The sequence below is a fragment of the Rhinolophus hipposideros genome, assembly GCF_964194185.1.
Source record: "Rhinolophus hipposideros genome assembly, chromosome: 13".
In the NCBI taxonomy this organism is placed as follows: Eukaryota; Metazoa; Chordata; class Mammalia; order Chiroptera; family Rhinolophidae; genus Rhinolophus; species Rhinolophus hipposideros.
Window position 1 is genome coordinate 33973518 of NC_138059.1, and position 25654 is coordinate 33999171.

Below are 25654 nucleotides of genomic sequence, written 5' to 3' on the forward strand. Positions count from 1 at the left end.
GAACTGGGAATGTCCTGGATTAAGTGGGATTTATGGTCACCATATGCTTACTGTTCCCTGCCCACCTACATACAGGCCACCTCACAGCAGCTGCTAATAGAATTCTTCCAGGGTTGCTACCAGCTTTTGCTTTCCTCTCAATTTCCTGCTCTAAGTCTGATACCTAGGGTCTCCAATTTATGTTCTCGGGTCAGGCTGTGTGCTTAGCTTTTATTTTGGCATTCTCACTGTGACAGTCTCTCCTTGATCTATCAACTCCCAGCAGCAAGGCGTGCCCCTCCCAGCCTAGCCTCATCCCCTAAGCCTGGAGAGCACTGCCACCTCCACACCATCATCGCTCTTCATGGCTCCCCTTACATTAGACATTTGTCCAATTGCTACCCTTTCTTCCTTGCCCAAATTCCACCCTCATCCTCACAGCCATTAGGATGTCCCTTTTCTCTGACCTTCTGTAGTCTCCATTACCTCTACCATTTGCTTTGCACTCAGCACAGCCCCAGAGAGCAGCAAATGACCTTTTGAGAATTTGTTCTGTCTCTCTAACCAAGGTAACTGGCAACAAAGGTTATTGCTTAATGATCTCATTCCCAGCCTCAGGCTCTTTCTGGAGGATGCTAATGACAGGAATACCTGATGATAAGACCTGGGACCACATAGTCTCTCCTATTTTCCCACTTTTTTGCTTGTACTCCCCCCACCCCCCTTCAAGGAAAGGCAGACATTCTTACATGCTGATAGTAACAGCAAGAGAAACACCCATCTCTAATAAATATAGCCCACAACAGCTCCCTGGCAACCACAGCATCTATTCTCATGCTTGTTGCTCTTCAATAAATGTCAAATTCCAGAAGTTAGAGCAAAACCCTTAGAGACACAAAAGTTCTATACTACATAAGGACAGTTAGGCAATTATTTGGCAACACTCAGAGAACTGGGTTCCTCACAGCCTTCCTGTTTCCTGAGGGCCAAGGCAGGACCCCTGCCCCAACCATGGCCTCTGGTGACCCTGCCACATCTACTTACTCACAAGCTCCAGGCTCTCCCTGTCCCTTCCCTCACCCTAATCTATCTTCACCCTATTTCCTGAAGCTCACCCACTGGCTTTACTCTCAATGGCCTGATTCCCTTCTGACTCTATAGCATCCAAAGTTTCTACCCATTTAACAAATGGTAAGGGAAAAAATATATGTAAAACAAAATAGATAGTATGAACTCATTTTGTTGAACATTAACAAAATGTTTTGAGGTAGCTATCTATATGGGGAAAAGGCTGGCAGAAAATACAATAAACTAGTCATAGTAATTTTCTCATCTGTTTAAGATCCTCAATGAAAGTATATTATTTACATAATAAAAATTAATTAAGCAAAAATCATAAGACTCGGTATTTATTATGTTGTCTTCTGTTTTTCCAGTGTTAGTGGATATGGTACCCTGCCCCCTCTCGTGGTCACCACCAGCAGACTAAAGGGATAAAAAAATCCACTCTAACACTCAGGAGTCCAATTTCATTGTGGACCTCCAGTGAGGGAGGATTTCATCCCCATCAGTATGTAAAAACAAACCCCTGATACTTTCATCCCTCACCAGCAAAGAGCAGGCCACGACCTACCCTTTGTTTTGTTGCTTTTCCCTTCCACATCCTTAGCTAACCGCAAGGTATACTGGAAAACGTAAATTCTATGTGCAACAAAAAAAATCATTCACTGTTTGTGGGAAGCAAGACATAATAGGGCCCCTGAAAACAATGGGTTGTGGAACAAAAATGCAGGATTTAGAGTCAGAAAATGTAGGTTCCAGTTCTGCTATCAGTCAAGCCTTTTCCTTCTTTTCCTTCCAGATTTTCTGCGTCATAACTTTCCAGTTCATTTTATTGAACACCTACTATTTGCCAGGCATTGTTTGTTGGTAGAAGGATGGGCTGTGCAAGTATAAAGGGTTTTGCGGACAAACTGGTAGGTGGCATCAGGGATTTGTGGGCCTGCTCTGCAGGTGCTGAGGAGTACCATTATCCATCACTGAAGAAATCAGGTGTCACCCTCCTCTCCTTACCTCTCACTGGGTCACGCAATGTGGAGTTGCCCAAGTAGGACACTACTCAACTAATTGCAAGTCAGTGCCTACAGTTCTAAGCACTGCCCTTGTCACTCCTTAGCTGGGGCTTGTGTTCGAGGCTACCATTTGTTTTCTCTGACCGCAGTGTCTTATTAAATACAGTTGGGCTCTTACACCTGGCAGTCATTTGGCAGATCCAATACTTAGGAAGCTGGCTGCCCATGTCTTTGAGGTGCCACTCAGCACCCTCACCCACCACCGAGTGAACCTCATGTATATAACACATGAGCTATATTTAAGTCAGATCATCCCAAACATACCCTCCAAATCTGATGAAAATCCACCCAGTCCCTTTTAAAGATTGCAGAAGCAGGACAACAATATTTACACAGAGTATCATAAATATGCCTTTTGCAGAATACCCAGAATGAGAAAATACTAACCTCAGCCATAAATGAAGTCTTTAAAGTTCCAATTCTAACAACTAGACCAGAGGACTAAGCACCTTATTGAAACTCAAAGGAAAGCAATTGGGCCTGTGGGAGAGGGGCGCTCCTTCTCCCTCCTTACTATGCTTAACTTGTCCTGTCTCCTTAAGCAAGGCTGGAGGGAATACTCACCCACACACCTTCTCCCGTCCTCCGCCAGGGTGTAGCCACTGTAGCACTGGCAGACGAAGGAGCCCAGAACATTCACACAGAGCTGCTCACAGCCATGGTCCTCCGCCGCACACAGATCCTGGACTGGGGCCAAGTCACGCCATTAGAACACAGCTCTGAAGGAGGTGACCCTCAGCACAAGCAACGCTACAGCACTTGCTAAAATAATTTTTGAAAACATTGTAAGCAATGATATATGATCATAGTGGAAATTTCGGAAAACATAGAAAATTGATAAAAGAAAATCCACCTGAAAGGCCCCGACCTGCAATCTTACCACCTAGAGGCAACTGCTGTTAACATTTTGGTGAGTTTTTATGTGTATATATAAAAACATTTTTTCAAAGTTACAAATATTCACTTCTATTAAATGCATTAATTTTAAATTCTCATCAGTTTGTATTTTCCCATGTCATTGAAAGTGCTTTGGAAACACTTTGAGCAAACTGTTAGCTATCAAGAGCAGGCATTTGCACTTATCTGCATCAAGTACCATTCTTACTCTCTGACAACCAAAATGTTTTGCAGTCGGTCTCAGCAATTTATACTGAGGTAATCTGGCACTGTCTTTGACATTTTGCAGATGGGGAAGCTGAGAGAGAGCACAGTGGAAAGACCTGCTACTCTACCAAAAACATGGTAGGTCTAAGAATAGCCCCTAATTCCCAAGTCTGCATCAGCTACTTTGAGCGTGCTTTTCCTCATTCCATGCGTCTACCACAGGGTTCTTTGAAAATTCCCTTTGCATTCTAATTATTCATCCCAGTCACAAATGAGGAAAATGGGAAGCCAGAGGAGGTCAGGTAGAGGTAACCAAGAGTACTAGGGAGAAATGGATGAATGGTTATTAGCAGTCGGGTCAAACATTTATTATATGTCCACAAAGCACTGAGCCCTGGCTATTTATTCAAATGCAATGTAAGAATGCACTCACAGAAATGCATTTACTGCAATGGAACTAAGAATACATCAGAGGATGAAAAGGTTAAAGGCATTTTCAATCACCGATTTGGTCTCTCCTTTGCAGAAACTGGCTGACATGATGACATTACTTCTCAGCAAGGAGAATAGCTTGGTTTCATAACTAGCTATTCCAATAACTTTACCATTAAAGTTGGAGAAAAATCAGAGAGCATTAAAAGGATATATTAGGAATATATTAAAAAGAATTTTTATCGGGTTAATATGACAACTATGGTAAAAAGTCAATCAACTAGAAAGCTTGATTAATCCTCGAATCCAATAGCTACACTTTAATGTAGTCTCCTAGGTCTTTGAATTTTATAGTTTATTATGCTTTTAGGTAAATATAAAATATCAAATTGGTAAAAATATAAACGCTGATTTATTCATCACCTCTATTAAATACATTAAATAATTTTTAAAAATAAAATCTACATCATAACATTAAAAAAGTCTAAGATCCCACAAATAAGGATTCTGGTTTTGAAATGCTAAAAGAAGTATTTTCATTCCCAAATCAATAAGGTAGATGAAACAAATTATAGGTGCAAATTCCTTTATCTATTACCAAAATATGTGTTTCTTAGATTTCCCATTGAGATTTCCAATGGATTTAGATATAAGGAAAACACTAATAACCAGAAAAATTTCATTCAGCTCATGCAAAAATTATAGCAAATAATTAAAGAATGACAAAACCTACAGTTAGTTACAAGCCTAGGCCAGAGATCTAAGAAAAGTCGGAATCGTAGGATACTCTTCATTTATTCAATTAAGGAAGCACTTACTTTGTCCCATACACTAGGGAGATAGTGATGAACCAAACAAAAGCCTTCCTGGGGTCACACAGCTTGTTTTCTAAGGGTTAGCAACTTGAAGCTCTAGGAATGTTCCTGACTGAAAGAACGGCAAATGCAAATTGAGATAGAAAAAGCTAGCCCCATTTGAGGAGTGGAAAGGCCAGAGTGGCTAGCAGATGCACCTTAAATAAACAGTAAAATACATGATAGAACTTGCCAGAACTCCATAAGAGAGATGCTGACAATACAAGGAGTTCAAAAAAGGGACAGAGTACCACCAGTCAAGAGTGGATCAGAAACAGCCAGCAGGTAAGTGTGAGAGAATGGAGGGAGGGAAATGGCACTCTGTGTTGAGGGAACAGTGTGAGTAAAAGTGCAGAAATGGAGGAAAGCAGGACAGGCCTGGTCGTTGAATTCACTCTGAGAATTCCAAGGGAAGTAGCAAGAGGGAGGATTGGAAGGACAATTGACACCAGATGGCAGAAGGCCTGACAGCAGGCTGAGTACTCTCAAGTCCATTCCGCCGCCAGTGGGGACCTCTCAAGGTAAAATCCTTTAAAAGGGAGACAGATGACTTCATGGGAGTGGTGCTGGAGAAGGATACATCTTGAAGTATCAGTTTGTCTCAGAGCTGATGGAAACTTAAAGGACTTCTAGCACAGTTACATGAAGATGGCTGCTTTGTTTGGGAATAGCTGTAGTTTTCCGAATTCCAGGCTGAAGTAGCTCTTTGGTTTGCTTACATGTTGATGGGAAAATTAACCTCTTGAAATGAGGACCTTCAAGTGTTCTTCAGAGTTCTTGGACTCACCCATCAGTGCAGCCCTGCACTTCTCCGTCTTGGCAAGTATCACAATGTTGATCACACAGGCCTTTATGTAGTGACGTCGTCACTGTGTCTCCCATGCCAAACTAAGCTCCTGAATTGGGAGGGGAGCATCCCTGTACAAAGTCTTTATGGCCAAAAAATGATACTCTAGCACACTGAAACAACCTACCCCTCAAACCCCAAGTCCATCTCTGGAGGTGGGGGACAGGAGTTTCTCCCCTTGGGTCCTCCCCACTCTGCTCCAGCTGCTGCTTTGCCCCTTCTCTGTGTCCACCAGGAACCCTGCCTAACAGTGGTTAGGAAGGAGTGGTGGGAGCATAGGTAACTTTTATTCTCTTATTTATAACTCTGTTTTCAAATTTTCTAATAAGATTTTATAACAGGAACTTTCATAACAACGAAAAAAATCAATGCCATACAAAAGAACCCCTTTAAAATTAGCATTTCAAAAGCAATGAACCAGGAGCTTGGAGCAATGATATTTTCTTCCAAAAGACTTCCTCCCATAGGGTAGGCAGAGTGAGACAATGAATGCTTATTCCTTTCAGCACAGGGCTGGAAACCCTGGGGACAGCCTGGGAATAACTGCAAGGTCCCAGCTACAGAAGCAGCAGTGCCATTTTCAGCTGCTCAGTAGAACCATCTGGGGACCTTTTGAAAATCCTGATACTCAGCCTCCACCCTTCTCCCTAAATCAGAATGACTAGGGATGGGGTACTGACAGCTCCCAGATAATTCCAGTGTGCAGCCAGGTTGAGAGTTGGTGAACCTACTGGATTAAAAAGTCCTCAAAATCCTCTGAGGGAAAGGTGCCCAGACCCAGGAGTCAGCTCCCCCTTTTGGCATTAACTGAGCCTGCCAGACTCAGTTTCCTCCTTTAAACATATCTCAGAATTCTAGCTGTCCTTTGTTCCTTCTCAGATACTATATGAGGGTGCAAAGTGTGGTAATAACAGAAGGATTATGGCTCGCATTCCAGAAGAATGGTCCCACATACAGCAAGCTTGCCAGTTGGCTTCATTCACGTTTTCCTTTCATACTGTTTTTAGAACGTTGGGGATTTATGGACACTAATGATCTGTACTGTCCCAAAGGAAACCATTGAGGGATAAATTTAATTAAACAAAGACAAAGGAATAAATACAGACTAGGTTCTGACAAAACAACTGTTGTATTTTGGCAGTGGTCACTCCCATTTGAAACAAATACAGATGTTTTTGGATGATTCCTTATGCTTTTGAAAAACAGAACTTCTTTTTCTCATAGCCCGAAGGGTGATAAAACCACGGGGGATGGGAGAAGCACTAGATTCAGAGTTCCCATTACCCTCTCAAGCCTTATTTTCCTGGTGACCCCCACTAATGGCTCACGACTTCAGTCAAATGCCACCTCCAGGAAAGCTTCTCTAAATTGGCTGGGCTTACAGGCTCCTCCCTCTGCCTTCCTAGCACCATACACATGGTTCTACTCTAGCACATATGCATTTATCCCCTGGTATTGGAGAGACCTGATCACATGTCCCCCTGCTCCACTGGCATATGAGCTGGTCTGCCTCAGTTTAGATTCCCCAGAACCTAGCGCCGTGTCTGAGCGCATTTAGTTGGTGTTCCATAAGTATTCACTTTCTGAATGAACAGTGGCAAAGGCCATATCCCCTGTCTCCTAACAGAGATGTTCCTAGAGTCCTAAAAATACTCTCTTCCATCAGAAATCGGGTCATGGGAAGATGAGTGAGATGAGAACAAAACTCCTTCTTCTCACCCCCAGCAAGAGGTATTCCCATACCAGAAGAGGGCTCAGAGCACAGTGACATCTGGGAGACAGGCCCCAGGGGCAGACACCAGAAGAATTATGATGACAGCTAAGGAACTGCTTGCCTTGCCGTCTGCTGCACCCCCAGGACCCAGCACAGTGCCTGGCACATCGCAGGTGCCCAGTAGGTACTTGTGAATGGACAGATGAGCCCACGTCTATGTTACGCAAACCCACGTCTCGCACTAGTCTTACCTAGGCTGTAAGCTCTGAGAGGAACCAAATAAGTCTTGATGTTCCTCAAGATGCCTGTATGATACCATGCATTTCATACGGCAGGTTCTTAGTGGACATTTGTTGATTTGACTTGAAAGCCACCAGCCTGGAGTACTCAGGGGGGTTTTACCTGACCACTCCCCCTAGTGTCCCTTACCACAATTATAATTTAATACTTAATTTGCAATCATTTATTTAATATCTCTTTCCCCTGCCATATGAGGGCAGTGCTTGTTTTGTTTAGCCTTTTAAGCTCAAGTAACTAACGTGGTGTCTGGCATGTGGTCAATTTTTTAAAATATATTTGAATGACAGACTGAATTAATTTGTCAAATTGTTCAAAGTGCTGGAAAAACAACAGTAAATAAAATAGATTTTAAAAAACCAATCGATCGATCCCTGTCGCCGTGGAGCTCATTCGAGTGGGGAGCCAGCAGCGTGTGGGAGCCAGCTCCTACGGACTCACAAGAGTCCGTGCACACCCCCTCCCGCGTTCAGCAAGGCCTCACGGGTAGCTTGAAATCGGCCATGGTGGCAGTATTTACACCGCAGGGATTGGTGAGCATTACAAATCAGAGTTTTTTCCCCCAGAGATCTGGTTATCAAACATCTACCAGCACACCACTGACAGGGGCCAGACATAAACAAAATAAACAGGTAAAAACACATGTTATATCAGATGTTACAAGTGCTATGGAACAAAATTAAGCAGGAAAAAGGATTTGAGAGTGTATGGGGAAGGGAACTTCCATTTTAAATACTGTGGTTAGAAGGCAGTCGTACTGAAAAGATTATTTTACACAAGGACCTGAGGGAGGTAATATGAAAAAGTAGGGATCAAGGGACTTGAACCTTGGAGGAGGTAAAGGACAGTTATGCTAGATTAGACAGGGTGGGAGAGAGGCAATCAGATAGAGTGAAAGAATATTGCCTCTGGAGCAAGACCTGGCTGGGGCTGGGTGACTCGTGGGATTTCACACAAGTGATTTCTAGGAGATTCAGCTTTCATAGAAGTTAAATAATTAAGCAGTGAGAAAACATTATTGCAGGGCAAAATGAGATAATACAGATGAGAAAGGCACCTGACAGATTGATAGGGACTCAACAAACATTAGCTTCCTTTTCTCTTAGACCAGGGTAAAAGAAAGGTTTTGGTGGTGTGTGCCTAGTTAAGCATTAAGAAGAGGTGGAACCCAACCAAATTTTGCCTACGTCACAATTCTAGTTAGTGTCACTTTATTGGATGCCTATGAAAACTCCACGCATGGACATTAGATTCAGACTTCTTTAAATGTCATGTATCTTTGGCTAAGTTTTGGTTTATGAGTTCTATGCTCAATTGATGATACAGCAAAGTAGGCAATTTTGAATTTTATAACAAAATCTCACCAAACTCAAGCAAATGCCTTGCCAGAGCACAATCCTTAGCACATAGCTGACAGTCAACAAAATTTGCTTGTTTGCCTTAGTTCCTGGAGAATTTTAGGAGGGATTTTCATGCAGGGTGTCATGTGGGGTCTCAGTTCCCGCTCCCCACATAAGAACGCAGGATATGGTGAGACCAAAAAGGAACACCCACGGAGCCCTACATAGGGGAGTCACACCACTATAGTCTCTCTGGCGACTGGGTTGGAGACACAGGAAGCAGGAGCTACACGATCTGAAACCTGTCATCTGCTTCTCTGCCAACCAACCTCACTTGCTAACTATAATCTGCCGTGCTAATTGTAATTCGCCTCTGTAATTTGCAATCCACAATCCACATCTGCCAGCCACCATTCACTGCTAGCGTAGCCACAGCAGTTATATTAGTGGCCAATGGCTCACTGGTTACAGCTGACGGCCAAATAGCCACAGCTGATGGCCATCCAATCACAGTTGATGGCCATTTACTACCCAAGTGAGCACCTTTCCATGTGAGGGCGAGAGCCTGGAAACTGCATTCCTGGTTCTGTCCCCACAGATACCTACAAGCCCCAAAGTTGTGCTCAAATCAGTCTTCGTGTTTCCCCAAAGCTCTCCTACATACTCTAGATTTAAATGCCTTCCTTCATTTGTGATCTCAAAACCCTGGCGTAGCGCCTCAGCCCAGAGAACTTGGAAAACTTTTATCTGGTTACATTGGACAAGGAGCACGGGACCAAGACTGGGACTGCTGTGGCTGACATCATCCTGGGTGAAATCAAAAGGGTTTTACTGACTTTTCAGAATTTTATACAAGCCACATTGCATGCTGTTGACACCAATGACAGTTAATCTCTCTTTTGGAGTTAGAGCAAAATGAACACCTTTGAAGACATGCTCCACTTTTTTATTGCTCCTGCTGTTATTTAGCCTGAGGTGTAAAAAGCAGAAATTATCTATCACAGCAAGAGAGAAGAGAAACGTATTATTAAGGCTGTTATTTCACTCAAGTGGGAAACAATGGGATTTCCACTTACTCCCACTGGAAAGCTCGGTCAGAGTTAGGGCTCCACAAACTCAAGCAAAACCCAAGTCCACATTTTGGGGACTGTTCTCCTTCTTTCATCATGTCTGAAAGCACTAATCTTATTTTGACAGCTGCAGTTGGATTTAAAGACTTTCAACAGTAAATGTGAGTCATCGGCCTTGTGCTTCTACGCTGGAGGAAACAAACAAACGCACTGTCACCAAGAAAAACAAACCTGTCCTTTCAGGCAAACTCCAGCTGCGCCTGCATCCTTCTTAGCTCCAACTGTTACCATTCTTTTTCAATCAATTCTCCTGATCACTAACAAGATTTTAGTATTCTTTTGAGAAAGGAAAAGAAAGAGGGTGACCTCAAAATAAAGCCTTAAAACGTAAGTAAATCTGAGTTGTAGGTTGATCAAAATAATAAACGTGAACGAATAATGCCCTACTCTTGTAGAGCACTTTGCAATTTCCAAAGGGCTGTTCACATCATCACGTTCTTAATATAAACCCCTACCGAGTGGAATCTCCCAGGAGGGATCAGTGGTTTTTAAACTTGAGCTCACATTACAATCCCTCGGAGGGCTTGTTAAAACACACATTCCTAAGCCCTACCCCAAGTCCCTGATTCCACAATTCTAGGGTAGGGCCTGGGAATTTGTATTTCTAACAAGGGTTCCCTTCCCCCTCAGCAAAGCTGAAGGTGCTATCTGGTGGACCCCACTCTGAGGTGCTTATGAAAATAGGAAAGGAGAGAAGAAGCTGTATAAGGTTCAAACTCATTTTCCCCTGCTGTGTAATAATTCTTTCACAACTGGCAATTCTCCACTCACATTTAGTCAGCTCAGTTCTCCCATGGGGCTCTACTCACTCAGATTACTTTTTTTTTTTTTTTAATCCCTGATCCCTGGCACAGCCAGAAGGTGAGCACACTACACATAATGATTTCCAAGTTTCTGAGCCCAGGAGCCAGGGTTACGAGAAAGCCCCATGACGGAACTTACTCCACTCAGCACTCTGTTTCTGCTCAGGGCAGTCTTAGCCCTTTGCTCTGAAGCTGTGTGCACAGCCTGCTTGCTCCACTCTCTGACTGTAGGCTGAAGTTCAGACACTGACCTTCTCTTCCCACACTCCCTTTCTTCTTCCAAGATTTCATCCATTTGCAGGTCAGTAACAACCACCAAGTACATCCCAGCCAGGCATTTTCCTTGATCTCTAACCCTCCATCTCCAGCTGCACCCAACCACTTGTGTGGGCTTTTTCCTGCACTCACTAGTTTTCCCACAAACTCAAGTTTCCTCTCTGAAGCTATCTGTCAGTCTAAATTCTACTACCATCCTCCACCCCCAAACCCCATCTTATGTCATAAACTCCTCCCTGGGGCAGGGATTACTGCTGTGTCTCCTAATTAATTCTGTGGGTATAAGAAACACATGCACTGAATTGACCGAACTGATTAGAATTATAAATTGATTGCATCTTTTCTATTCTGGTCCTCATGTGAGGAGCGCAAGAGAAGCCAAGATCTGAGTGTTTCGAAGGTTTCAAACATGTAAGAGAAATACTATCTTCACATAGAAGGGAATCAATAAGTACTGAATGAGGGCCGGCCCTGAATGGGGGCGGCCTGATGGCACAGGCGGTTGGCCTGATGGCACAGGCGGTTGGAGCTCCGTGCTCCTAGCGCTGAAGGCTGCCGGTTCGATTCCCACATGGGCCAGTGGGCTCTCAACCACAGGGTTGCCAGTTGGACTCCTTGAGTCCTGCAAGGGATGGTGGGCTGCACCCCCTGCAACTAGCAACTGGCAACTGGACCTGGAGCTGAGCTGCACCCTCCACAACTAAGACTGAAAAGACAACTTGAAGCTCAACGGCACCCTCCACAACTAAGATCGAAAGGTCCACAACTTGCCTTGGAAAAAAGTCCTGGAAGTACTGTTCCCCAATAAAGTCCTGTTCCCCTTCCCCAATAAAATACTAAAAAAAAAAAGCATGTTCCTCAACTAGCAGAACTGCTTTAAAAAAAATAAATAAGTTCTGAATGAAAGGATAGATGGTATTTCTGCCCCCACTCTCTACCTACTTCTAATCCTCCATATATATTACTGCAGGACTCAGTTTACTAAAATGTGGTTTTTATCCTTGACACCCTGTGTTCAACACCCCAACTCACCAAAGATCACTATTGGAACTCAGTTTCAGAATCAGATCACTCCAATTTGTTTCAGCTTACCTTCCTTCCCTCAACCCCCACTAATGCCCCAAACAAACTATCCCAGACAGGCAGTCTGATCTAGTTAGCATCCCCCATTTCTCTTCTGTTCTTTGACTTGCTAGAAAAACCCCTCCCTCTATAACGTCTACCCTGATTTTTCCATCGCTCTTTCTCTGACCCCTTGTAGGCTTTTGTCTCAGCACTACTTATCTTCCCAAAACACCTTGTTCTGAATATATATTATATATAATCTATTAGTTTTATTGAGTTATAAATGACACACAATAAACTGCACATATTTAAAGTATACAATTTGATATATCTGACATATCAACACATCACCATAGTTAAGATAATGAACATATCCATCACCTCCAAACCCCCAAAGTTTCCTTGTGCCTCGTTGTAATCTCTCCTCCTGCCTCTCCTTTCACCCTGACCCAGGCAATTACTAATCTGCTGTCACATAGACTAGTTTCCATTTTCTAAAATTTTATAAAATGGAATCTTTTTATTTCATTATTATATCAGTTGGAGCCTCCAGTACAACATTGAATAGAAGTTTTGTCTTGTTCCTTATGTTGGCAGGAAAGCATTTACTCTTTCACTCTTGAGTATGTTAACTGTAGGTTTTTTCATAGACGCCTTTTATTCAGTTGAGCAATTTCCCTTTCATTTGTAGTTTGTTGAGAGTTTTTAACGTGAATGAATGTTGAGTATTGTCCAATGCTTTTTTTACATGTATTGAAATGATCATATTTTTTTCATTTTTAGTCTGTTAATATGGTGAATTTTGTTGATTGATTTTTTTAAACGTTAAACCAACCTTGCATTCTTGGGATAAACCCCAGTAGGTCTTGATTATATTATACATATGGGTTCTATCTGCTAAATTTTAAAGAAGTTTTGCATCTAAATTCATGAGGAATGTTGGTTATAGTTTTCTCTCTTTAATAATGTGACTGGTTTTCTGGATGATGTCCTTTTATTAAACTCTAATATAAAAGCTATTAAATCACTTATGTAGCTTGAAAAAAATAATGTCAGGAACAGATCTGAAGAAATCAGTAAAATGTATTTGGGATGTTCCTTGAGACAGAAAAAAATGAGAAAGCTGGACAAGAAAGTTTACACATTTTGCCAAGTGCAGTTTTCTAAATGTTGCATTTTCATTTTTCTTCCAGATAGATTAAACATTCCAGAGAGAGGGAAAGGAAGGGAAAATTCCTTATTTAAAAAAATAAAGAAAAGGAAGCAAGATAAAGTTCTCTCTTGTTGGTGGTAATTCAAGCAGAGAATGATGGGGGAAATAGAGGTGTGAAGACAGGCACACTTCACAAGGATATTTTCTCCATTTTTTTTTTTTAATGTCGAAAGGGAAGGACATAAGCTTCTGAGCACTACAAGCGAGGCAGTATGCTAATGCTTTAGCATCTATCTCATCTAACGGTATTGGACGGGGAAGACTTTTTGGAGGACAGAAGAATCCAGTGTTGGCGTCTTGCGTACTCCAAACTGCTCATATGGACAGAACTTTGAAGGTAAGATTATTTAATGTTCTTGACCTAATCTTTGAATGGAAGAGCACATTTTGAGACACTGACCAACTCGTGTTTAGAAGAGGGTTATCTTGGCAGTGAAGAGACCCAAAATCAGGTCGTCTAAAGATATATTTATGCTTCCCCTGAAGAAGAGAAAATTAATAGGGGAGAGGAGTGGTAGATAACACTTTTTTTTTTTTTAGAGATTTTTAATTTTTAAAGACTTTATTGGGGAAGGGGAACAGGACTTTATTGGGGAACAGTGTGTACTTCCAGGGCTTTTTTTTCCCAAGTCAAGTTGTCCTTTTAATCTTAGTTATGGAGGGTGCTGTTCAGCTTCAAGTTGTTGTCCTTTCAGTCTTAGTTGTGGAAGGCTCAGCTCAGGTCCAGGTCCAGTTGCCGTTGTTAGTTGCAGGGGGCACAGCCCACCATCCCTTGTGGGAGTCGAACCGGCAACTTTGTGGTTGAGAGGATGCGCTCCAACCAACTGAGCCATTCGGGAGCTCAGAGGCAGCTCAGCTCAAGGTGCCGTGTTCAATTTTAGTTGCAGGGGGCAGAGCCCACCATCCCTTGTGGGACTCGAGGAGTTGAACTGTCAACCTTGTGGTTCCTTGTGGTTGAAAGCCCACTGGCCCATGTGGGGATCGAACCAGCAGCCTTTGGAGTTAGAAGCGCCGAGCTCCAACCGCCTGAGTCACCGGGCCAGCCCTGGTAACACTCTTTAATAATCAAAAGGCTTTCTCTTTTTGTTTACAAAAAAAAACATACTTTTAGGTATATGGCTTCAGATGACCAAAATAGCATCAAAGGTAGAAATTACAGAGAAGATTTAAAGGTAGGATTTCAGCTCAACCACTGATCCAGGTTGCCTGGAGGTGAGATGTAGGAGCTTTGCAATGACCTGGTGACTCAGATGGGTGATAGTGGTGGGCATGTACTGTTGTCAATGTGGGACACCAGGCGAGAATTCAATTCCTGGATTATGTGGGAGAGGGAGCTAAAAGTCTGACAGCCAAAGTCCACTTCCACTGAAGAACCATGAATTAGTTGTGTCTGTTTCCTCTCATCACACAGGAAGAGTATAATTAGAAAATGGTGGATATGGTGTGTGTGTGTTTGAACACAGTTGCCTAGGAGACCCTCATTCTGTACAATGACAAATCGCAGCAGTTGGTAGAGAACTTGGTGGGGGGGAGTCAGTCATGATCATTTGAATGTCAGTCCTGGTGAATTAGTTCTGAGTCTCCCTGGGATGGGTGAGCCTTTGAACCTGCCTATCCTTCTGGGCTTGCAAAGTCTCTCTGGTTACAGCGTTGCCCTGCTGCCATCTGGGGGCCCTCAAGGATCCTGGGACAGCATCAAATGGGGTTAAGAGCTAGGAATATGGAGTTATGTGTAACAGTATTTGGATTTTGGTTTGGTTACATTACTAGCCATATGACCTTGAGTAAACTGTCTAACCTTTTTTCTTGTACCTTATTTTCCTTATCTGTAAAATGACCATTATAAAACTACTTTAAGAGCTGTTTTTTGTTTTTTTTTTAAAGAGCTGTTTTGAGAATTAAATGAGATAACAGATATAAAGCACTCAGGAGAGCTCCTGGCATATAGTGAACTCTTCATAAGTAGCTATAGTTAGGTGACCTTGTATGCAGCACACTCAGCTGGGTTGCAATCACTTTTGGTGGCAATTGCCTTGATTGTTTATTTTACTTATTCCCATGCAAGAATGTGAGCTCCAAGAGAGCGAGACCACTGTTATTTTATTCACTATTTTATTTCCAGTAATTTGCATGCTGCCTGGCACATCTTATGTACTCAAAATAATGGAAATAGCTGTGTCTCATTCCCCTCCAGGCCCACTGAGTCTCTCTTGGTGTTGGCAGTGACAGGTCCCTGCAAAAAACTCATAAACAGAGGTCAGGGTATAGCCCAGCCTTCCCTTGGCACAACTTTTAACCGTCCACCAGACCAAAACCATGGTCTAACATGGATGTATCAATGAGATACATCTTAATTTGTCACCACCCTTCCCGTTCCAAGGGTTAGGGTGGTTAGGTCAAGGTGTTTAAATAAGAGCTCAGGATGAGATAGCCACAGCCCATGAGTGATAATGCCAGGATTCAAACCCAGGTCTGCAGACTATAAAGACCCTGTTCTTTCTACCAATTTCAGGCAGGCAAGCAAAAGAGTTATTACCTTTTTCTGAGAGAGAACTGTTCTTTATGACTGTACATACTATGCTAAGCCTGGTGACGACAGGGAAGGTAGTTGAACTGCTTCAGAGTGACTGGAGGGCTCAGACAATGGGATGGCAGAACCCTGGCTCTGGTTCTGTCCCTTCTCCCTTAACTGGAAGCCCTTCCCTCCCCTCCCCTCACTGCCTGATGCCAGTGAATCTCAAAGCGTGGCAGCAATCTACATTAGTTCGCTGAAAATGTAGACTCCTGGGCCCCACTCCAGACCTGTTGACTCTGAATCTCTGGGGTAAGGACCAGATTCAGCTTCCAGGTGATTCTAAGTTATTGAAGCTTGAGAACCACCGCCCAGGGTTCATATCCCTCCTCCCCATGGGCCTTCTTGTCCCTCCACCTGAGCAGCCTGTCTGAAGGCCAGGCAGCTTCTGCTTCACATTCTTTGCACCCACAGCCCTAGACGGGAGGGAGCCAATGCCAGACCAGCACTTTGGGAGAGCCTGGGGGCCTCAGGGCTTGAGGTTGGAAAACCCTGGTATGTGGGGAAGGCCTTGCTCATTACATCAGGGGAGAACTTTTTGCTTTTTATTTGCTGGTTTCAAAATTCCTCTAGCTTGATTAAGCCAGCCCACAGAAAATGGACATCAGCAGATGCCTGGGTCCCAGCAGATCACTGGGGAATGAAACAAGGAGAGGAATTTCTTGTGCTCCTAAGAAGGGAAGGGCAGAAAGGGAGTTAGCAAGGTGCTGGGAGGCTGAACACTCTGTAGAGAAGCCCCCTGGGGTGGGAGAGCTCCTGAAGAGGCTGGGTGGGGGGCAAAGTGTTATGCAGGGAGTCACGCGGGGTCTCTGGTCCCGCTCCCCACATAAGAACATAGGACATGGTGAGGCCAAAAAGAACACCCATGAAGCCATAGGTAGGGGAGTCATACCACTATAGTCTCGCTGGCAGCTGGGTTGGAGACACAGGAAGCAGGAGCCACACTGTCCACTTCTCTCTGCCAACCCACCTCACTTGCTAGCCGCAATCCGTTGTGCTAACTGCAATCCGCTCTTGCTAGCTCAGCCACCATATTCTTGCTAGCCCCCATTTTCTGCTAGCATAGCCACAGCAGTTATATTAGTGGCCAATGGCTCACTGGTTACAGCTGACGGCCAACTAGCCACAGCTGACGGCCATTTACTACCTGAGCCAGCACCTTTCCACGTGAGGCCGAGAGCCTGGAAACTGCACTCCTGGCTCTGTCCCCACACAAGGATAGCACCTGAAGAGGACAGAGAGATGGCTAAAAAGATGTGTAGGTTGTTGGCTGAGCAGTGTGTGACCTTTCCTGGGTTCCTCCAGGTCTCCAGTAAATTTTATTAAACCCATGAATATTTGGTGTGATTTTTGTTCTGGAAACTGAAGAAGGATCAGAGGTTCAAGCAGAGCGGGATGATTCCGGCTGCACTCAGCAACCTAGGATCCGAGGGTCTGAGAGGAGCCAAGAACACAGAGTCTCTGGGTTTCACAGGGTGTGAGGGCTGTGGGCTTCTCCAGGCCATAGAACTGGAGGAGTCAAGCAGATGTTCCCTAATCCTGGAGAGTGGGGAGGGCGGGGAGGTCTCTTGTCAACCACTCTCAACCCTGAAACTGAAAAGTGAGAAGACAAAAGGAAAATGTGGTTTGGCTCTATAAATGAGATACTAATTACAGCCATTTGTGCAAGCCTCTTCCATTAATGCTTAATTGCTTACCAAGCGGTGTATCAGTTACGCGTTGCATGAACTATGCCTTTGATTAGCTGAATTTTATCTGTCTCCACGTGGGCTGATCTTCCTCATGTCTTTCTTGCTTTGGTAGCCTGGTCGTCTCTGGGCTAACAGAGTGGCTTTATTTACAACTTGAAAAAAAAAGTATGGGTACGCACTTAGCCTTTGGGTAATTCTCTACTGTAAGAGGTGAATTACCTCATGCTGGTTCAAATGTCAGTATGTTGTCTAGTTTTCAGGTGTGGCCAAAAAATAACGTGACTTCTATTAATACTTTATATCTGTTTGCCCTTTTTTCTTCAGGAGACCTATAAAGTGTCTCTCACCAAAGGAAGTAGATCCCTGAACACCTCTAAAACAGAACTTGAATAATCACTCCCAGCCAACATTACTAACTCATCCTAAGTCCATGCTTCAGAGAAGATACTGTACGAAAACAGTTCCTCAGAATACAGTTAAAAGAGACAGGATGAAAAGGCTCTTCAGTGGTTCTCTCTAAAGAACAGCTTGGACGTAAAGGACACCAGCTCATGAATTCAAGGAGGCTATTTCTGAGTAGGTGGCTCCAACCATCTTCCAAACTCTTCCTGATGGCCTATTATGTGCCCAGCTCTGGCCTAGGTGCTATGATGGCAGAGGTGGTGGCGGGATCAACACAAAATACACAAATTACAAAACTTCATTTCTACCCTTACGGAGGTGATGACTTAGTTGGGTGAAGGGCCACAGATGAATAAATAGGCCCAGATAAAAAAGGAGAAAGAGGGAGAGAAGAGGAGAACAGTACAGATACATCAGCAAAGCAATCTTACTTCGGCAAGTCTTCTGATCCGAGTTGAGGATGTACCCTTGTTTGCACCTGCATATGTATGAGCCAGGGGTATTGATGCAGAAGTGGGCACAGTTATGCTCCAGGAGGCTGCACATGTGGACCGCTGAAAGGAAAGACACAGCTGCTGAAAGGAAAGTTAAAACAACAATGATGCCTCCTCTAACTTCATTCACCCTGCAAACATTTATTCAGAACCTACTCTGTGAGGGAGAGATAGGGGCCCAAAGAGAAACAAGCTGCAGTCCTTATCCTCAAGGTGGTTTATATTCTCTGGCGGGGCAAGACAACTATGGCTAAATGGCACCAGCAGTATCAAGATAAACGGCCTCAGAGGGTGAAAGGGAAATGACGTTAGGCTGAGCCATATGAAATTGCCAATATCCAATTAAAAATAGGTCAAAATGACCTACAAAAAGAGAAATTTCATGGTTCAATTAGTAATCCCCAACTGGTGGGTATGGGGATCAGAAAGTTTGCAAATACCAGAGGAGGCTTTGGCTAAAGTGTGCACTTTTAGTAGGCAGCAACGGAACTGGAGGAAAAGCTATTATAGTTAAATGAGGATGTGGCTAAGAACCAACAATTTCTCAGAATCATAAATCCCAAGAACAGTGTAATTATTTTCATATGCAAAAGTGTTACACAAAAAAATTTTGGAGTAAAAAACGCATTCATAGAGTCCATGTTTCCATAGCTTTATGTCTCTTTAAAAATATTTCTGCATTTAGTTTCTGAAGTACCACGGCTTTCAGATACGTCAACTCTTGCATAAGTCTGCGTGGAGCTCATAAAAATTCTTACTGTTTTTCAACATTTTAATTTATGACTTTGCTCAAAATGATGCAACTTGAACATATTTACAATTTACAAACATCAGTATAAACAAGTACAAGTTATGCAAGTGTTTTCAGAAACAAAAAGGATGACCATATATGGAAATATATTTATAGAGGCTAAAATAAAAGAAGCTTTCAAAAGCTAAGAACAATTCCATTAATCCAGGGCTCAGGAAAACTCAGGGACTGATAAAATCAAGGTTATTCTTAAGTACATGTCTCTTTACATCTAAGTAAGCACTATGGAGATCAATAAATGAGCTAGGGGAGTAAAACTTTTTTATCTTGTAACAATGCAATTCAGAATGATTGTTCTGAGTTTATGATTGTGTTTTAGCTACTAAAATACAAATAACATTAGGGAAGTTCGTAGATTAAATTGAATCAGTCATTTTTACTTTGGTGTGAAATAAACCAATACCTGTTTTTATTAAACTCTCTGTATAAAATGGGGATAAAATAGTACCTACCTCATAAGGACCTTATAAGGGTTAAAATAATCAAAATGGCAAAGTGCTTAGAACAGTCGGTGCCCAGTACCTGAGGAACGAATGCTCATACGTGTTAATTGCTATGTAGCAGAGGACAAGCATGATGGCTTTTATTTTGTTTTACGTACATGGGTTCTTGTATACATATTGATCTTCACCTTGGTTTTTCACTCAACATTAATCAGAGATTCTATCTATATTGATATGTGCCATCTTTCATAGATTCTAAGATGCACCCCAATTTCAGAGATGTTAAAATGTGAAGATACATACAGTTGCTCCTCATTATTCTGTATTTGCAATCACCTTTTTGCCAAAATTCATTCATAACTCTAAAATCAATACTCACAGAGCTTTCACAGTCATTCGTGGACGTCGCTCAGAGAGACGAAACATTTGAGTCACCTGATGTGCATACTGCCAGCTGAGGTGAACAAAGCAATGCTCTGCCTTCTTATTTCGGCTCTTAGACTGTAAACAAGTGTCCTTTTCAATGTCTATATGGTGCCATGTTTTTGCATTTTTGTGCTTTTCGCTGGCGATCTTACTGTTTAAAATGGCCTGAGCACAGTGCTGCAGTGCTGGTATTGGCTGAAGCGATGTGCTAGTGAAGTGTGTCGAGTGTTCCTAGTGCAAGAAGGCAGTGATGGGCCTTTCGGATAAAATGTGCATTAGATGAGTGTTCAGGCATGAGTAATAGTGCCGTTGGCTCTGAGTTCAATGTTAACGAACCAACAATACATATTACACAAGGTGTCTTTAAACAGAAGCACACATAAAACAAGATTATGTACTGATCAGTTGACGAAAATGCTGTGACCAGAGGCTCGCAGGAACCTAACTCTGTTTTCCCTAAGGGCAATGGTTCAGTATTCGCTAATTCAGTGTCCACCATAATTTTATGGAACATAATTAGTGAGAATAATGAAAATCAACTGTGTATCTTAGATGTGATCAAATACGTTAGATCCAGTTTATGTCTTCAGTTGCTTTACCCATTGGTCATATGACTAGTCCTCATTTTATTTGGTCACTTCCCCAGCAGTCGACATTTGAGTAGTTCCCAAATTTTTGCTTTAACAATGTGTGATGAACATTCTCAAACACATCTCCTTGAATACATACGCAATTGTTTCTCCAGGACTGGGTCCTAGTTTAAACAGATATAGCCTAATTGCCTTGCAAGATGGCCCACACCAGTAATGCACCAGAATAACGATTCCCATCCCCTCAAAACTTCAGCACTCGGGATTATCATGTTTCGTTTTTGACAGTCTTGTAAGAGAAAACTCATTATCCTGTTTTTAATTTGTATTTGGTTTGCATCCTGGAAAGCCCTCTTCTTTTACTAGCATAGAGCGCTCCTGAGGATCCCTCAGCATGTCACCATTTTCTTCCATAACGAAGGTAGTCTAAAGTCTAGGCAAAGCAGCTACACAGCATCATAAGGAGGTGCAGGGCCCAGGTGATGAGCCCAGTGCCTGTCTTCTCACTGGGACCCTGGCAGATAAAATAAGACAGGAGATGTTAAGGCAGAGAAAATATCTGTGAGGGAGCAGACAGCACAGTGGTGAAGAGGACAGCTTCTGGAAACAGACTAAAGCTCAGCTTCACCACTTACTATGTATACATTGTATGAATCAATTTCTCTAAACTCCTCTTCATCACCTGTCAAATGGGAAAATTAAAAGAACTCTTGCTTAGGGTTTTGGAGTGACAGCTTGTTACTCAGGCTAGTTTGGGCCATGTACCATAAAAAATTTGAAACCGGGAGACTGTAACTTGGTGTGATGGGAAAAGAGCTGGATTAGAAGCCAGAAGACTTGTGTTCGAGTTCCCCTCTACAGTGAACAGGTGAGGAAAGCTCAGGTAAGTTGGGTAGCTCTTTTTGGCTTATATCTTTACCAGTAGAATAAAGGCATGAACAGTGTTTAGGGATACTCAGTACAGACACTGTTTTGCAGTGTTTTGCACCCCATTTTTCTAGAAACTGCCCTTCCTTCTCACTTCAAATACATAATAACTGTGGGAGCTGCTGTGTTGGTATGAGGCAGCTCCACTCCTGGTCATCATTGGGTGGCACAGGGTTTGACAATCAGAGTCCTTTCTTGGCATTTAGGAATTAGAACTGAGGAAAAGGGGGCTTAAAGCAAGTGCAAGTATACCTAGGGGGCTGATATGTTCTCTGCCCATGGACCAGAGGAGTCCATGCAGAAGCAGACAGGGGAGATGGAGAGAAAGCAGGGCTGTCATTCATTACTCTTCTCCATATTTCCATGAGTAATGAATACAATCTCCCCTTTCTAAAGCTAGTTCAAGTTGAATTTCTATTACTTTCAACCGAAAGAATCCCCCCCCTTTTTTTTTAACTAAGATAGAGTAAAACTTTTCCATCTGTAAAAGTCTATGGATGAGTGTTCAGTGATCAAAGGGCATCTGGGCCCTAATGCCTCGCTCTCCCGTGGGGCAGGCCTTTGTGATGTGACCGTCCGCAGGAGGATAGTTCTGCCTCCTCCTCTGGCCTCAAGTGGTCACACTTCTCAGAAGGCCTTCTGGGTTGAAACTGGGTCAAGGCTTTGTGTTCAGGAGGAATCACTAATCAGCAGACTGCCAGTGGCAGGACTGGATTTTTTAACTAAGAAATCTGAATGTCCATAAATGTTTATTAATGAATAATGCATAGATGACCAAAGGAGTGGTGGGGCTGAGGTTTTGAACTACTGGGTATGTAAAGTCAATGTCTGTTGAAGTCAATCTACCTCCCACTTAACAACAGGGCCTCAAAGGGGTGCAAAAAGTCTTCGGAACAGAATTAGGGCTTTACGTTGTGCCTGGCCTGGGTGGGGTGGGGCTATTAGGATAGGAACAGCCAGCCTCTGGCTCTAAACACCAGGCTAAGCTGATAAAGCAGTTACTAAGAGGTTAATTAAAAGCAGCCCTGCCCAGGTTCCAATGACTTCAGAAGGCTCAGGATAGACATACATTTTTCAGCCCCTAAATTCTGTCTTCTTTAACTGGGTGGCAAAAATGATGGACCCCAGGATGTAAAGGTTTTGCTTATCTTGTAGACAGGGCCTCAATTCACAGGACACCTGGTGTCCAAGATTCTCTGGTTGTCTCAGGCACTGCCTGAGAATACAACCTCAGGAGTCCCACTCCCCGCCCCTGCTGTGGCTGGTGTGAGAATTCACTACCCAGGGGTATAAAGCCAACACTGTGTCCAAGTTCACATCCACACAGCCAGTGAGAGCCAGAGCCAGGACTCCTACTCAAGGGCAATCTGGCTCCAGAGCCTAAGCTCTTCCTAACTGTACAATTAAGGGTCCTGCCTTGATCACACGGGGAGACTACAGATGCAGCAGTGCTTTTCAGCTCTCTCCAAAGCACAGGAGCTTCAGCCCTCCTTCCCTCTGAAAGCCTGTTCCCAGGTACACCATGGCCTCCACTTCCCTGCCTAAACCTTCGTCAGCAGTTTTCAAACTGTGGGTCATGTCTCTTTAGCAGGTCACAAATTTAACACAGAATGTGGACTAGTTTTATTTTTGTTTTTATTTTTCTTTAATTTTAATAGAAAAAACAATTGAAAATATCATTCCATTCCTGGCTTACTGCATCCGCCCTCCCCACCTAGCCAGTAAACGCCTCCTCACATTTCAAGTCTCTAAACGCATAGTGGTTAAGATGTAGGTTCTGAGCCAGAACGCCTGGGTTCACATCTCAACTCTACACTTAGTGCTCTGTGATCTTGGTCACAAGTTACTGAACCTCTCGGTCTCAACTTCCTTTTCTATAACATGGGAATTATAAGAGCATGTGCTTCACAGGTTTGTTGTGTGACTAAAATGAGTTAATGTATGCTAATAGATCAAAACAGCATATGCACATATTAAAATCAATAAATGTTAGTGATTGTCATGATTATATTCCCTTCAAAGCTCTCTTAGGGCCCCTCGGCAGACAGACCCAGGCATTTTTTTATCAGAGGTCCCCCAGTGTTAGGTGGCTTTCCAAGGCCACTGAAGGGCATACTTTGTACAGCCAACATCCCAGTTTTCTGTGATGAGATCATCCTCCACCAGCCTGGAGCCCTCGGGCGTGGCACGTGGAGGGTAAGAGCTCTGGAGCCAGAGACTGCAATCTGAGTCTCCAATTCTGCTACTTGAAGTTGCTTCGGTTTCCACTTCTGTGAAATGGGGATAATGATAGCACCTGTCTTAAAGGCTGTTATAAGTATTAAATGAAATAATATATGGAAAGTACCTAGCCCAGGACACAAGCAGCTTTTATTATCAGAGTGTAGCTCAATAAATCTTTAAGGAACAAATGAGACTTCCGAAACTGAGGAGATGCTGTCTGAATCTGGAAGGTGCTTATCACTGTTGCCCGATACCTGGAGTGTAGCTCAAAGCTGAGGCCAGCTGCCCAGCCTGCTGCTCCTCTATGGATCTGAACCATAGTCATACGCAACACGGTGCACACTGCATAGCGCTCTACAATTTATAATGCCTGCTCACTCATCTGTCTTTGCAGGTAAAATCCCCACTTTACAGATTAGCTCAGCATCGTATAGCTGGCAGGTGGGGTCACTCCTGCTACCCTACAAAGGCTTCCCCTCAAACTCTGACAGGAATGTCAACCTCAAAGCTGGTTCACCCAGCAGGGCTGGAGGGTGGAGGCTGCCATCAGAAATGGTTTACCTTAAAGAAGAAATTTATAACTCGCGGCGTGTGAAGGAGTGAAACGAGCAAGAGCTTTGGAAGCAGAATCCACCACTTGATGGCTGTTTGTTCTTGGGGAATTCACTTACCGAGTTTACTAACCTGCAGAGTAGGAAGGACAGTATTGTGTTACCTCCCTAGGTTTTGGTGAGGATCAAAGGCAGAAACAGAAGAAAAAGTGCTTTATATATGTCAGTTACTGCGATCTTTACTGCACAGTTGATAGAAGCCCAGGGCCTCCTCAACCTTTGATGACAGTTGACAAGTCTGTGCAGCAGAGCCCTGCAATGTAGTGAGAGAGAAGCTGGTATCCTGAGGGATGGGATGAGGGTGGGGATTCCGTTCTCAGGCCACAGGAACAAACGAATGAACAAATGGCATAATACTGTTTCCTTAGAGCTTATTACTACTTTGTTGTAATCTCTTTCCAGATTACAACAAAGCCGGTTTGCGGGGGAAGGGGGGAATTCAAACTGCCTTTCAATTTTGCTGCCTGGATATAAAGGATGCAGAGAAGTTTCTTCCACAGACAAGTCCACATCCTCAGCCTCATCATATTACCTTTCCATTTGCCGATAACTCCAGAGCACCTATAAAAGAACTCCTCCATTAACATTTCCAGGACACAAGAATAAACCCATCAAAATTGCTATGGAACCAATTTCTTTTTTAATATTTCCAGGAAGAGGGAAACATAAATTCTGCAGAAGTTATTTAAAGTCATAAACCTTAAAAATGTTTGCAGAGCGTCCTACTGGGTGAAGTTTTGCAGGTGACTTAGGCCACAGCGCACCACAGTAACACAGCCCTTCTGTGGTGCCAGGGCAAATGGCACTTCTGAACACTTTCCAAGTGACGTGGCAGAGAAAAAGTTCTTTTTCCTCCATGGCATTGATTTTTTAAGTAAATATTTTGATTCTGGAGTCAAGAAACAATGGTTGTTTGATTTTTAAGGTTAGTTCACAGCAGGGGATTTTTTTTTTTTTTTTGAAAAAGACACATCATAAGCATACCTGTTCGTCCCTGAGACTTTGAGGGGGGGAGGGGTTGGGGAGTGGATCTAGGCTTTGTCACATTCTGAGAACTGGTCCTCAGAGCCCCCTAGGGGCATATTCCTGCTCCTGGGGAATTGGAGGGAAATTGGTTCTCAAGCTCAGATGGCAGGGAAATACTAGTCATTTCAAAATAGATATTTCCTTTTGTTTTCCCATCAAAGAAGAATGAAAGTTGGAGGAGAACCAATGAGGGTGGGAGAGACAGGATTGGACAATGTTTACCAGGCCAGGAGACACATTTCCAATTTCCAG

General features: G+C 43.2%; 1 protein-coding gene across 6 annotated transcripts in view; it reads right to left on the reverse strand.

Moving 5' to 3' along the window:
* Positions 1-25654, reverse strand: part of MATN2 (matrilin 2) — a 146122-nt gene that overhangs the window by 56475 nt on the left and 63993 nt on the right. For all 6 annotated transcript variants that reach the window (XM_081070933.1, XM_081070931.1, XM_081070930.1 and 3 more), the window contains exons 4-5: positions 18283-18405; positions 2676-2798 (exon numbers count right to left, since the gene is read on the reverse strand). In XM_081070933.1, the coding sequence (XP_080927059.1) occupies positions 2676-2798; positions 18283-18405 (246 nt within the window). The remainder of the gene's footprint in view (positions 1-2675; positions 2799-18282; positions 18406-25654) is intronic.